The sequence below is a fragment of the Coturnix japonica genome, chromosome 2 (genome assembly GCF_054131305.1).
Source record: "Coturnix japonica strain WE chromosome 2, WE-NBRP24, whole genome shotgun sequence".
Classification (NCBI taxonomy): domain Eukaryota; kingdom Metazoa; phylum Chordata; class Aves; order Galliformes; family Phasianidae; genus Coturnix; species Coturnix japonica.
The window spans coordinates 120,442,585-120,456,737 of NC_140664.1; the positions used below are offsets into that span (position 1 = coordinate 120,442,585).

The 14,153-nt window shown below is 39.3% G+C and overlaps 1 protein-coding gene across 13 annotated transcripts in view; it reads right to left on the bottom strand.

Annotated features, from left to right (window-relative positions):
- Nucleotides 1-14,153, bottom strand: part of ADAM22 (ADAM metallopeptidase domain 22) — a 123,334-nt gene that overhangs the window by 28,627 nt on the left and 80,554 nt on the right. For all 13 annotated transcript variants that reach the window (XM_085540614.1, XM_032443099.2, XM_015853472.3 and 10 more), the window contains 12 exons: nucleotides 13,833-13,917; nucleotides 12,764-12,854; nucleotides 11,450-11,501; nucleotides 9,481-9,580; nucleotides 6,598-6,669; nucleotides 5,995-6,087; nucleotides 4,224-4,304; nucleotides 3,953-4,003; nucleotides 3,604-3,667; nucleotides 1,803-1,908; nucleotides 1,073-1,189; nucleotides 222-390 (listed from right to left, as the gene is read on the bottom strand). In XM_085540614.1, coding sequence (XP_085396740.1) covers nucleotides 222-390; nucleotides 1,073-1,189; nucleotides 1,803-1,908; nucleotides 3,604-3,667; nucleotides 3,953-4,003; nucleotides 4,224-4,304; nucleotides 5,995-6,087; nucleotides 6,598-6,669; nucleotides 9,481-9,580; nucleotides 11,450-11,501; nucleotides 12,764-12,854; nucleotides 13,833-13,917 — 1,081 coding nt within the window. The remainder of the gene's footprint in view (nucleotides 1-221; nucleotides 391-1,072; nucleotides 1,190-1,802; nucleotides 1,909-3,603; nucleotides 3,668-3,952; nucleotides 4,004-4,223; nucleotides 4,305-5,994; nucleotides 6,088-6,597; nucleotides 6,670-9,480; nucleotides 9,581-11,449; nucleotides 11,502-12,763; nucleotides 12,855-13,832; nucleotides 13,918-14,153) is intronic.

Genomic DNA, 14,153 nt, shown 5'->3' on the forward strand with positions numbered 1-14,153 from the left:
GTGATGGCTGTGATTTTTTTGGTAAAATTAATACCTACTTACTGTGACTCATAGTTTAGGGTGCCTTGACTGCAACACACTATGTTCACTGATATGTCTCCTTCAGTATAAAGACTTCTAGAGTCACGCTGCTGGCTTCATGCAAGGTCTAGCTACTCTACTACACAATACTGTATACTCAGCCAGAACGGAAGAAAGGAGTGAAGAGTATAAGAACGTACACCGTGTCCTGAACAGATCTGAGTGTCTGTGGTGCCCGGGCAGGTGCTGAAGTTGAATGATTCAATGGGGAGGCAGCGATGGTCAAGGCACACCATGTTCGGCCCACATGGCGTCCCATTCTCCACATAGCCCAGGTCCGTCTCCTCATCAAGCTTCACGTGCCCACCACTATGAGACAAACAGGAAGACCCCAAAAACTTGTGCTTTTACCAGAAAACTGACCAACTGTGCTCTGGGCTGCTACCTTCATTTCTGTCTGCATTATGTCACACACAGGATGAGGGAAGAGTAAGTACTGGCTAAATTATCTCACTGGCCCTAATGAGAAGCAAAGTAAAATGGAGTATATCTACATCAAAGATACATAACGATGAAAACAATATTTTTCTTGCATAAGAGCTTGTGTTGTATAAAACACTGAATTTAGTTATGCAGGACTTTATTTCATCTTGCTGTTAAAACATACCAGGTCTATAGCAGGGATTAAACTAATGTATGGCAATGCATTAAGCTGCCAGTTAGCTTTAGCAGTGCAGCAAATGTCTAAGTATTTTCAGCAAATTAAGCACGCTACAAACACTAAAGAATGTAGTTTCAAGAGGCCAGAGAAGAGCTTTAACTCTCCATTGGCAAAATTGACAGCTACATAAAGGGGTCTGCAGAATGGCTGTATTCTCCAAACACAGTAAAGTTTCAGAAGGTTAACAGAGTTTGAGCTGGAATAATGATTACATCTTAAAGGGACACCATATTTTTTTTAAATGGAGACAGTTCTCCACTTCAGAATGAGAAAGCTGCTTTTCCACACAAGATATATATTGACAGTCCTATTTTCAGGATTTCCAATTACCTGCAAGTGTAGACTTTTCCAAACTGCAAGACTGATGAGGTGATTTCACCATCAAGTTCTCCCAGTCTGGGCACACTAGATATATTCGAGCACAGAAGGTATCCACAAAGCACATCCCTGCATTGAGAGAATAAACAGATACAAAAAAAATTCAAGAAAAATGCATGTTCAAAAAATGTGTTTTGCTTCACTTGCCTTGCAACATATTTGTTATTCTTAGCTTTTTTCTCACTGACAGAACTGCCATAAATAATGTCCTATTTCCCACAAAAATTATTCTCCTGAGAATGAGGCTTTTTTGTGATGTATTATCAACAATGCTCTGCAAATGAAGAACTGTCAAGAAAAAAACACATCACACTGATTTAATATCCTATTAAGATACAACAGCTGTCCCATGGAGAAACAGTAGAAGCAGTCTCTAACATACATAAAGGAATTAGAGACACAACTGTCAAGGGGGCTTTAAACTTGTGTGCAGGGACTTGCACATTGTCAAACTAGGAGGGTAAGGCCTTTCTCACGTTAATGCATATTTTTCACATACGAGTTTGTATAAGAACAAAAGTAAGGTTACAACATCTGCACAGAGATCTGGGAAAGGATTTGTAAGCAGAATTAGAATGAAAAAACAGGACACACTTCCGTACAGAGGTCTCTTCATGCAACCTCGGGAACTGAAGAAGGGATAAAAATCCCACACTGGACATTTTTAAATGGATCAACTTACTGTTTATTGCACTGTATCCAAGAGTCCTTGTCTCTTCCACAGTTTCCTTTCTCAGTCCCTTCAATATTCAGCTTCTCATAGCAGTACCTGTCAGCAGCTGACACTTCTGAAACAGAAATAAATGTCTTCTCAGGCAATGAAGACTTTGAAAAGCCAAGTCCTGGGAAACATGGATGCACCATGATAGTAAACAGAGCTTCCCAATCTGTCACGTGCAGTACCGTGTTCTGCAGGTGTGCTCTGGTGCTCTGCAAGATATTCTTAAAGAGAACTGAGTATTGTTGACTGGATTCTTTCAAAAATTTTTTCAGATTGACCCATTTTATTGGCCCAAAATGTCCAGAAGCCACTGAAATGAATCAATAAATGTCATTATAGGCTCCCTAGGTTGTTAATGAGAAGTTAAATGAAAGACTTCAGTCTCTCACACAAGTAAGGTAATCAGATAAAGAGCTGAAAAAGAGGAGGAAAAAACAAAACGGGGGGGGAGAGAGAAAAGGAATGAGGCAGATGGAGAAGGTGTTCTGTGCCTCTTTTTATCAAAGCTAACCAGCAAAGCTTGCTTAGGAAGCACCACATTCAGCATAAATACCAACAGCTTAATATAATTATAGGACATGCCAGGGCTTTAGAAGGGAGTTACTCACATAAAACCTTCAGGTGAATTGTTACCATCCTGCTGTTCAGCATAGGCTTTCCAAAGATATCAGTAATTTTGAGCAAAACTCTCAAATAAATTTAAACTCAGCTTTCTGTGACTTGCATAAGGAACTCATCTTCAGCATTGCCTGCGCTCCTATAATTTCCCAGCATAATAAAGCCATTCAAAGTGCTTTTGTCCTACCAAAGGTTCTGTATAAATATACCACTGAAACTGTTGTAGTCTGCGTGCTAGTAATATAAATGTGTAACATACCTCATGTCCAAGAGAAGTATTACATGTGACCACATAGAAATTCCTGTATGCTTTCAACAAAGGCAAGTATGTAAGCGGCACCTTTTTGTACTGCAATGCAATCTAATTCCTTATTTTCCAATCATAAAATGATCAAATCTCTCTCACAGTTAGAACACTGCCAATCAAACATAAGGCAGTAGAAAATATCTACAACAGCAACAGGAAGATAACTACAGATATGCTGTGAATGATAAGATGATATATATTACCATCCAGACCAAAGGAATCCATTATTTTTCCCTTCTTGCATGTGGGGTTCTTCTACATATGCAGGTTTGTTTCAACTGCCAAAGCTTTAATTGAATGATAGCTAAATACACACTTTGCCTATGGAAGTATTTTCCACAGCCAGCAGGCATCATTTCAGGAAACCTTGTCTTCAAAGAGAAACATGCAGTCCACATGCTGGACCTGTGCTCTTCTTTTTGAGTGTCCACTGCAATTTCTTTGATCTTTCCTACATTTCAGAATAGGCCAGAGGTCTGCCTGATTAATAGTTTATGCCACAAAAAGGAGCAAGGGATGTGTTATCTGGCAAACTATGTGATGCAGTCAGCACTAGGACATGAACAAAAAATCATGGAACTAAGACAGAAACAAACAGCATAAAGTTAAAAAACTGAGTTTAAAGTTTGAGAAGTACCAAAATTGCTCAAAAGAAAACCTAAATTTAAGGGCAAAAAATCAAAATGGAGCAGAGTTCTGGATCGCAGTCAATACTGTTTACAGCATGCAGACCTGGTTGTTTTCAGTGGTTCTGAGTACACATAATTTTTCTCAGGAAAGATTATTTTTCAAGCCACATGAATTATAACAAACTTAGAAACATTAACATTTACTCACTTTCACCCCAGATATATTTACACTGTCGATCCCTGGTTTTACATCTTCCTCCAAAGCAAATGCCCTAAAAAGAGAGAAAATATATACAAACAACTTCAAATAATTTGATTTTTAAACAAACAAACATCCAAAAATCATTTGCAAAATATACAGACTTGCTATATTTTCTAGCAAGTCAAGTAATATGATCCTACTTAAATGCTTAGCTCCAAAATATGACCAGCACCCAAAAGACAAATTTGATGACACTGTCTCAGGTGACTTCCAAAGTTCTTAAACTAAACTAAACTCTCTAAAATGTAATCCATAAAAGCACTGAGAACATAAAAGAAATTGAAATGACAATTACCTGCCTGTTATCACATGAATATCCATCCATTTTATGAATATTGGGAGAACACTAAAGAGAGAGAAAATAACTAAGAGATCATTCAGAAATGTTTGGAAACAAAGTGTACAAATGGCATACGGAATGTTACCTCATTCCTATATTTTCCTTCTGAGCTTAAACCAGGTTTAATAGCAAGTTTTATACATCATACCATACACGACAGTAACATTCATAGTGACTGAGATACGACCGGTATTTTCATTTCTGGGACATAAGTTATAAAAATCACCTGACTGGAGTTTCCGGTGCAGTTCTCTGCAATGTCACAATCATTCACTGCTTCTCGGCACAAAACGCCTTTAGGTTCAAACTGGAGAAAAAGGACAGGAAATCAGTATCTTGGTTTCTCCATGTCCTGCCTTAAATGCGATAATTTCTTCACATTTTAACTAAAGAATGGGAAATAGTAAGATTCTGAATGAGGGGGGAAGGCTTTCCTTCCCTTGGAGAGGGCATCGCGCTATCCTACCCGTACGTTCTTTGCTGGTATGGGTGGCACTGTTCCCTGAGCCATCACCTCACTCCCAGGTGATAAGAGCTGCTCTGGGCTGCAGGGGCCTATCACACCAACCCTGCAGGGGCTTGTACCCTTATTCTGACCAGGGCCTCCACATTTCTGTGACTTTTTTTCCCCTTAATGAAACACAAAAAGAGATCCTGATATTTGTGAATTCCTTTAAGACCTAGAAGACTATAATGCTCTAGAAATTATCACTATGGTGATTACAAAGCCCCATTTCTGTTGTGGAACAGAAACTATTCAAAAATATACAGAATAATGTATGATTTGACACCAATTTCTAATAGAATGGGGATTTAACAATGAAAAATGAACAAGTGACCTAATGTATGCATTTACGATCTGATTAAAGACTGTGCCACTGACCTGTAAAAGCAGGAAGGCATCCTATGAGGGCAACCATTGGTGCTTCTGGTCATGGACATATTTTAGAGCATTTGTTTTGCCTGGAAGGCTTCTTAAGCCTGTGCTACCCAGTTCATTCTACATCTGTGTGACTTTCTGCTGCATGTGCGCACGTTTTGTTTGGGATAGCTGCTAATTCCATGGCTGTTATGAACAAGTATATGACAGTGCAAGAACAAGACTCTAGCACTTTCTCAACCTTAAGTTTATGTTATCCTCACTTGTCTCTGTCCATGTGACTCGGATACTTGAACAAAATTCACCCACACTGGCAATCTGCTGATTTTTCCATACTACACTATAAAAGAAGGAATGTCCTTAAGCAAATGTGATCTGTTCCAGCCTAGTCTGTGCTTTCTCTTTTTATCGTTAGGATGAGCACAATCAAGAATGTGGTCTGCAGTTAATAACGTTCCTCCTGAGGAAATGAAACTCTCAAATGATGAAGATAAAAATATCACACATAGTACACCACCACGGTGTTAGCAACATTAATAATAATTGTCATTATTACTAAATGAGCATCAACAACTATTTGAAGTCTCTTTTATCTGGGTTCCCTTACAGCCAAGATCTGGCCAGATCTCTTTTACTATTTACTGAAGTATCAGGAAGAATATCTTACAATTGACATAGGACTTGATTGGCGTTACTCAGTGGGATTTCAGTCAGCACAAACATAAGGAGACGTAAGCAGACCTAACTAAAGTTGAAGTCAGGTGTCTTTTAGATGAACATTTCTGAACACAGCTGCTGCTGTTTTGACTTTTTTTTTACCACATCCTTCTCTCAGGCCATTTGTGGTACATTTTTCCCATTCAGCCTCACAGAGACAAATACAGAACAACACAGAATGACCCCTGAGTGAGCCTGTGCATGCATTATTTCAGCCTGATTCAGAAACCAGGAGGATCTGATTCTCCTCCACTTACAATCATACTCAGAACCTGAAGAAACCAAAGCCTAAAACACATCAAAAAGCCCCAGACAAATCACTTTCCATCCTGTTTTAAGAAAAGAGACAAGAAGTACAGATGCTGTGGTGCCTGCATCACTGTCAGGATGATGCCCTTACCCGGCACTTCCGACAGCAGAGCCCATTGCTGCACTGGGAACCTGCCGTCAGCGTGCAGGTGTTGCAGCACTCTCCTCCTTCGCTGGCACACTCCTGAGAAACACAGACATTTGTAGCAGAACACACAAGAAAAGCAGATGAGCCCCATGATTCTCACATTCTTTCTTAGCATTCTACCTGGACAGATTCTTCACCAGGCTGCTAGGCACGTGGAGGCAGAAGAGAGCATGCACTGTGGGGTATAAAGTTGCTGCACAGCTTGTCACTATGCAATAGAGGAAATCATTTTTCTAATTCCACAATGTTGCTCATTAAATACTGACATTGTAGCACTGACCAGGGTCATGTTTCCACCAAGGAATATACTTCATCATTTTTAAGGACTGACTTTGCATAGGTAGCTATTGCTATTACTCTTTAGAATTGAACTGGTGATAAAACGTTTACATTTTATAGCCGGCTCATGTTGTGCTAAACATGATGGAAAAAGGTGAGAAATGATGAATTCTTTGCCGCAGGACTGTCTGTCTTCCTCCACTTAACCAAGAGCAGTGATGGGCAGCTGGAGGACCTAGCTGCTAATGTAAAGCACACTGAACTTACTGCTGTTGTCCCACAGTCACACTCTTCTCCATCTTCCACAAAGCCATTGCCACATTCTGGAGGATCCAGAAGCTGCAGAGCATAATCAGAAATCAAAGGTAATTGTTGTCATATTTATTCCACAACTGTTGTTTTTTCAGCTAACGCTCCAAATGCCTTAACCAAAACACAGTGCCAAACTCAGAGAGAAGCAGTTTGGAAACAATACAGATGAAATGTGCAGAAACCAAACAACATCTAACTCAGCAGTTACACTGTGTTACATGGTGTGGTCTGTGTCAGAGCATCATTTTCAGAGCAGGTTCAGTCTGAGCAGAAGCCATAATTAAAACCAAAAGCTGTGACAGTAAAGTACAACTTGTAAAACAACTTTATCATAACAGGAGTTGTAACTCTGTTGTTCTAGAATGCCCCAGCTTGAATCCTGAATTATACCTTCAGAAAGAATAACCATAAAGTAGTCCTTTGGCTCAGAAATGCAGGGAGAGGGGAGAGGCTGGGATTTTTCACCAGTTTTTGCCACAGCTGGTTGTTACTGCATTCTCCTTTCAACTATCACAGTTGGGAATTTGCAGCACTTTTCCACAAGCACTTGACACAGACAGCTAAGTGAAGCTGGTAAGACTTCTTCCGTTCCTTTTCCCTTCAGACTCCTACTAAACTAAACCTTAAAATGTAAAAATCTGCATGTTTGAAGTAGCACTGTCCTTTCCCACCTCACCAACCAAAAAACAAAGAGAAAGAAATTTTTCCTTTGAGCATAAGAAAGCATAATTGTTGCTTTTACATAAAGGAAAAGTGCATTACCAAGTTAGTCTAAAGTAGAGTTCACCTCTTAAACAAGGGTCATTCTAGAAACCACCCTGCTCGTGAGCCACCTGCACAAACAAATGCTGGTGGTGTACAGTGGTTCTCTGGCTGCTGCCTCACTGCAGCCCACAGGATGGAGCATCACCCCGCAGCCACCTCGGTGCCACAAACCAGCCCACCGCTGCACAAGCTGGCAGCTATTATTAGAACCCCTACTGGAATGGAAGTTTGACTGCAATACACAATTATATTACACATAAGCAAGCAATTATCTGTCACGATTACTAAAGAGTTGTTTAAACTGCTAATTTCTTCTGTTTCCAGATATCTTAACTTCTTTGGTGTCTCTAACTGTGCTGCTCAATACAGAGAAGTAGATGGCACAAACAGAAGGCCCCAACTTAAGACATTTTCTGGTTTCCTGCAGTACGTTGGCACAACTAATTGTGAAATAAAAGAACAAAAACAGGAAGCAAATTACATAACTTATCCCCAAAAGACATTATATAATTCATCTAATCGCTTGAAAAGAGCTTATGATCAATCTGCTCCTGGAGTTGATTCTGGCAAACACAGCTGATCTCACAGCGGGAGCACTGTCGAATGCTGCACTCTGCCACATCTCCTGTTCCTTGAAAACCAGAAGTTGTTGTTTCACTACCCTTGCGAGGAAGCACATGAGTCTGACAGCCTTTTGAATTAGACAGACATCCACTGTTAATAACCTCAAAGCAGCCTGAACAGCAATAGAGTCTAAATCACCCTGCTTTCCACATCTGACTTTCACATTTTCATATACCACTAGAAAAAATTGCAAATGCCAGTAATCTAAATTGAGATCAGAGTAATTGTGTTTTTCAGAGTGACAGATGGGTAAATGAACAAAATCACTAAAGCAAGCCCAAGTAAGAAAGCATTACGCTATGGAAACAATCCACTCAGCAAAGTAATGAAACGATCAGCATTTCTCTCTGTCTGTAATGAAATTGGAAAAAACAATCTTTTGTAATGCAGGAACATTTTAAAGAATGAGAAACCTTGCCACTTCTTACTCAATTACAGAGCTTACTCCACACTTTACTACGTTATTCCATGAAAAGGAGATAACATTTCACAGATAAGCAGCCACAGATTATCCAGATGTCCTGCATTTTCTTCCCCTCTTCAATATCTACTGAAATTCTGCGGCTGGCACTTTTCCTCCATTGCTCCAGGAGGAACATGCTCACCCCAGAACTGACTTTCTTTTTGCATTGTGGATACCTCAGCCACCATGTCTTTTTTCCATGCAGTACTGTCTTTCTGCCTTAGCATCCTTCATGTGCTTTTTGAAAGACAGTCATTAAATAGAGGACAATGTTAATTATATGTAGAAAAGACTCAAGATCACTACTCTAATTACTTTACAAATTAACATTTGCTTCAGTAAATGGAGCAGGACTATACTGAAACCCTGCTGCAAATCCCACATTGTAGAACTGCTTTGCATTTATTTCCCTGAAATTTCTCTGTTAATCATTCCATAGTCTTTGCATGCTCCCTGTGAATAAAGTTGTTTAGCTGGTAAAAAGTTTAGACATGAGAGGCAAAGAAAAGGAGATATTTCCCACTTCATTTGATTTCCAATACTCATTCAGTGAAACCTCCAATTTCATACTTTATAGGCAAATATGGAGGGGATGTATCACCCATGCAGGTGGTCCTGATGCTTGTGCAGCTCCCTCCCAGCAGCTCCATTGCATCTGCTCCCTGATCCTCAGGGCTTTCTCTGTTGCTCTGACACTTCCAGCATTAAAAATTTAGTCCCAGTTTTCAAAATCTTTTCTGAAAGCCAATGTGAAAACTTCCTTCTCCAAGAGGAAGACTACCACAACCACCTGCAATCAATGGTAGTTGCGGAGCTCTTCTTCCCCTGCTGCAGTGTCTAGATCTTGGAACAGATGTGAAATAAAACTATTCTTACTTCATCTTCAAGGGATTCTTGCCTAAAAACATCAGTCTTTTCCCTCTTCTTGATTTCATCTAAGTTAGAACTACAACAGAAAAAATACTCAATAATAAGGTAATTCTTACTTTGGTTGGCTTATTGAAAAGGCAGGCTCCACCTCCACTGTTTAAAAATTCATGATACTCTTCAATATCACACTTGGAGAACTTGCTTGGAAGATAATACCTACGAAAAAACAAGGTGCTTTTTATAGTATTCTTTCTTCGAAATAAGAAGAGACGAGTATATTATCCTTTAGAAAAGCTGCTAAAATTACACTGTTTGGAATCAGAATGAAGATATTTGTTTGCAACATTCTTTAACTTCTAGATCATTTTAGTAAATTACAAACATATTTCAACAATTACACAGAGCTCATGTAAAGCGAGAAGACAAAAAGTTTCCACTAAGTTATTTTATGTCAAATACCATAAATCCTAACAGTCAATATGTGGTTCTCACAGACATGACTAAAGGGCCTGTTTCTGAAATACAATTATTTCTTCCCATACATCCTGCAGTAGACAACAGCTGCCTTTTGCACATGTGGCCCTTTTAAGGATTACTCATAGTTCACTCCTCTCTTAGGTGAAATTGCTCTTTTGGCCCAGTGCATTTTTATACAATAGAGTTACACCATTTTAAAATGTGCGTCTAGCAAACATTAGCTAATATTTCAGCTTCCCTCTCTCTTGTGTTGCATGGAATGGATTTCATTTGAGTACTGATTGCCAATCTGAGTTGCACTTAATACCAATACGATCTTTAACTGATGCAGAGACTTTGAATGGCTCCTTTCCACAGGAAAGGTTCTTCCCAAACTGACTTAAGTGATCGCTTTGTTTAGGTCCTTAGTCATGAAAGCACCTATGTTTCAAACAGATTTTGGAGTCTCAGGGGCTTTTCAGTATCAGTTTACCACTAGATAAAACAAAACATTAGCAGCAGTACTTCATAAAATAATCCTGCGTTGCCAGGAATGACAGTCTGCAAAACGTAATTGTTCTTCACTGTCTCTAGTGTTTATGATTTAGACCTAAAGACTGCAGAGAATATGGAATTCACGATGTTCAACAATAAACCATGAGTGCGTATATATGTTGTGTGCCTGATTATTCTAAAAGTTCAGACTTCAAATAAAGAGTTTAAAGAGCATTAGATAAGGAAGCACGAAGAATCAAGTATGTCTCCCCATATTGGCTTTCTGTCATACTGAAAATCAGAAGAATCTTACCCAGCTTGCTTTTTAAGTAGACAAAGTGAAAAAAAGGGCACACGATGATATTTCCACTATTTTGAATGAAATATGCTTTACATTCTTCAAAATAGTTCTTGCCACAAAGCAAGTGTGAAAATTTGCAACTCAGATCAAAATTCCTTTAAAAATTTGGAGTACTATTTGTAGTTCACAACAGACTGAAGTTTAATTTATATGCATAAAGACAGGTCTGTAATACGGAGAATTAAGTTCTGAATAGACGCACTAGAAAGCATCATCAATTTCAGCTAACAGCAGAAATTTGCAAATTCAGTAGTCCTTACATAAAATCTCTTCAGTGATTATTTTATGCGAGCACGATCATTTCAAACCTCCCATGGGAGCAGTTTTTCTAGCGTTACCATACAAATTGTAGGATGAAAAATGAAAGGCTGCGGTAGAAGTAATAAAAATGAGACATGGGCAAGAAATTTGAGCACGGTATTTTAGGAATTTGGATGTGCCTTTGTTTGTTTCCACAACTCAGCAGCAAAGTCATGGAAGAAAAGAAGGGAAGCACAGTTCTGTTTCTTTGAAGAACCTGGCTTGGCTGTTGAGCTTCTCAGCACTGCGAGTGAAACCAGTGGTTACTAAAAATCCTTGCATCCTCTCACTAAGTTACTTATTGACATATTTGTAAGTTCTGTTCTAAGTATATTTTGTAGGTAATAGTTTGCTTTCTGAAAAATAACAGCTCACAGAAAATATTCCACTGAAATGCAAAATGCAAACATTTTCATGCTTTTTCTTTATGTCATTGTATGCAGGACGTGACCTCCCTCCAGCGAATCTCTTACCCTGTGTCTCCCATTATGCATCCAGACCAGGTGTCCTCACACTTACATTCACCTGACAACAAAGTAGAATTTACATTTTGAGTCTTGAGAGTCCAAAATACATTTCTTATCAGAAAAATCACAATGGAATCGTTTATATTGAAGTTTTAAACATAAACTGAAAAGAGCCATTTGCCCTTTTACTGCACACCTTTAACTGTCAGTGCGCACTGAGCCTTCTTTCAAAATCTATGCATGATTCTTTGCAATCCTGCACTTTGAAAACATGCTCTGTTGCTTTTTTTTCCTTCCTTTAAGTGCAGTCAGAGGAAACTGCAGTGTCAGCTTCCAGCACTTGCAGCAGCTCTGCCACCTTCTCCCATGTCATATTTGATCCCCACATTTCCAGTGTAAATAAATGAATCATTAGGATCCAGCAGCTCTACTATTTTCCCCCTTTCCTTACAGTAGCTTAATAATATGCAGCTAGAAAATGAATACTGAATATGCACAGAGCATCCTACGTGTTTGAGCATTTTTCAAAATAAAATTATGTGCACCGTAATAACCTTTGCTTGTAGATGTATCTCTGCATTATGTACTGTCTTTACAAAGGCTGAAAACAAAATTAAGGAAAACAGTTATGTTAGTCAATACAGTAATTTTGTTTTTAAATTTCAGGCTTTCATCACAGTGAATTGTCATATGCCATTTAAAAAGCACAGTACTAATATTGCTTAGTGAAAGCAGGGAGGGAGAGGTGCTTGTGGGGATCAGGGATAGCTGAATTAAAGTGCTGCAAGTTAACAGGGGCCACTAGGAAGCTGAAATGCAAGGTTACAAATAGTAGACAAATGATAGCAGCAGAGTGGTAAATACAAGAGATTTGGGTAATACAGAAGAGGAATTCATTAAAGGCAAGCAGGCAAAGAGACATGTTGTCAAATCCATCCTGTGTAACAGGACTGAGGCGGCTAATCATCATCCCTGGGTCTAATAATGTCTGTCTCTCTACCTCCGCGCTGTAGCATAGCAGCCATTCAGTTTGTGGGTGTCAAATCAATCTCCCTGAAATGAATACTGATAGACACCTTTAGAATTTATTTTTAACAAAATAATGGCACCAGTGCTACCATCAATTAGGGCAGGAGGAAATCATGGCATTTAAGTAGAGGAAAACCAATGGTAATGTCTCCTCGTTTTACTGCAAGAAAAGTAATAGCATTCCAACATTGTAAGAAACGTTACAAAAGAACGTATCAGAGAGACACTGGTAAGATTCTCCACTTGTGAAGATTTCCTCTTGAGGCAAGGTGAATCAGCAAACAAACTTACCACTTATTAGTTTTCTTCTGTCTGAGAAAATGCCAATATTTTGAGCTAATGTCTGTGCCAAGGTAACTGCCATTAAGTCAGGCTTTCCAAACTGAAAGAAATAAGTAGGAAGAGTAGTCAGTTAGGTATACGTATCTCCCTCCATACTCAGCACTGCTCAGGGTGCACTTCAAGTACTATGTTCAGTTTTGGGCTCCTTACTACAATAAAGACATTGAGGCCCTGGAACGTGTCCAGACAGACAAGGGCAAGAAAGCTGGACAGGGGTCTGGAGTACAAGTCTTATGTGGAGTGGCTAAGGGAATTGGGACTGTTCAGTCTGCAGAATAGGAGGCTCACGGGTGAACTTATTGCTCTCTACAACTTCCTGAAAGGAGATTGCGGCAAGGTTGGTGTTGGCCTCTTCTACATAACAAGAGGTAATGGCCTTAGGTTGCACCAGGGGAGGCTCAGGTTTATGTTAGGAAAAAAAATATTTCTCAGAAGGAGCAGTAATGCATTGGAAGAGGTTACCCAGGAAAGTGGTGGAATCACCACCCCTAAAGGTGTTCAAGAAATGTGCAGATATGGCACTAAAGGACATGGTTAAGTGGGCCTGGTGGTGATGGGCTGACAGCTGGACTAAGTGATCTCAGTGGTAATTTTAAACCTTAATGATTCTGTGATTCTATAATCTCACATATAGCCAAAGTTTTTTTCATTTAAAGGCAATAAAAGGCAAAATGAGATTCATAATGCTAAAGTAATTACTTCAGAGGAAACAGAAAATGAACAAGTGAGGAAGACTAAACACTGGATTACAAATAAATTAAAAAAGTCTGCTTCCTTCTTGCCACTGTGGTCATAAGTATGAACGACAGAATATTGCAAAAACTGCTGGAAAGTTTATTTGAGCCAATGTCCAACTTTATTCATGTACTGATCTTCATTAAGACATCCCTTCCACAAAGCAGTGCTAAGGCTGTGCATCAGCAAAGCAGCAGCAGAATATTTTGAGGAACTGCACTGATAAATTTGCACCACTGACAAATTTCCATCACTTTTCATCCCTCCCAGTACCCACACCTACCTCATTCACACCTCCGCCTTTAAGCAAGGAGCAGATTCCACCAGTGTGAGCTACACCACTTCGACTGCTCTGAAATCGACTCCCCCTTTGACAAAAAGGAAAAGAAAGTTTAGCCTGCTCATCCCGCAAGTTTTGCACTTACCCATCCTAGTGTTTATCTTATTTTCAAATGAGAAACCAGCAAATGCAGAGTCCCATCACTATGTTGAAAAACTATGCAAAAATAAAATGGGAATAACAGATAAACACTCACAAATCTCACATGACAGACTCCCCAGAAAAGTGTTACCATCTTCCCTCCTCATTCTCGGATTACTTAAT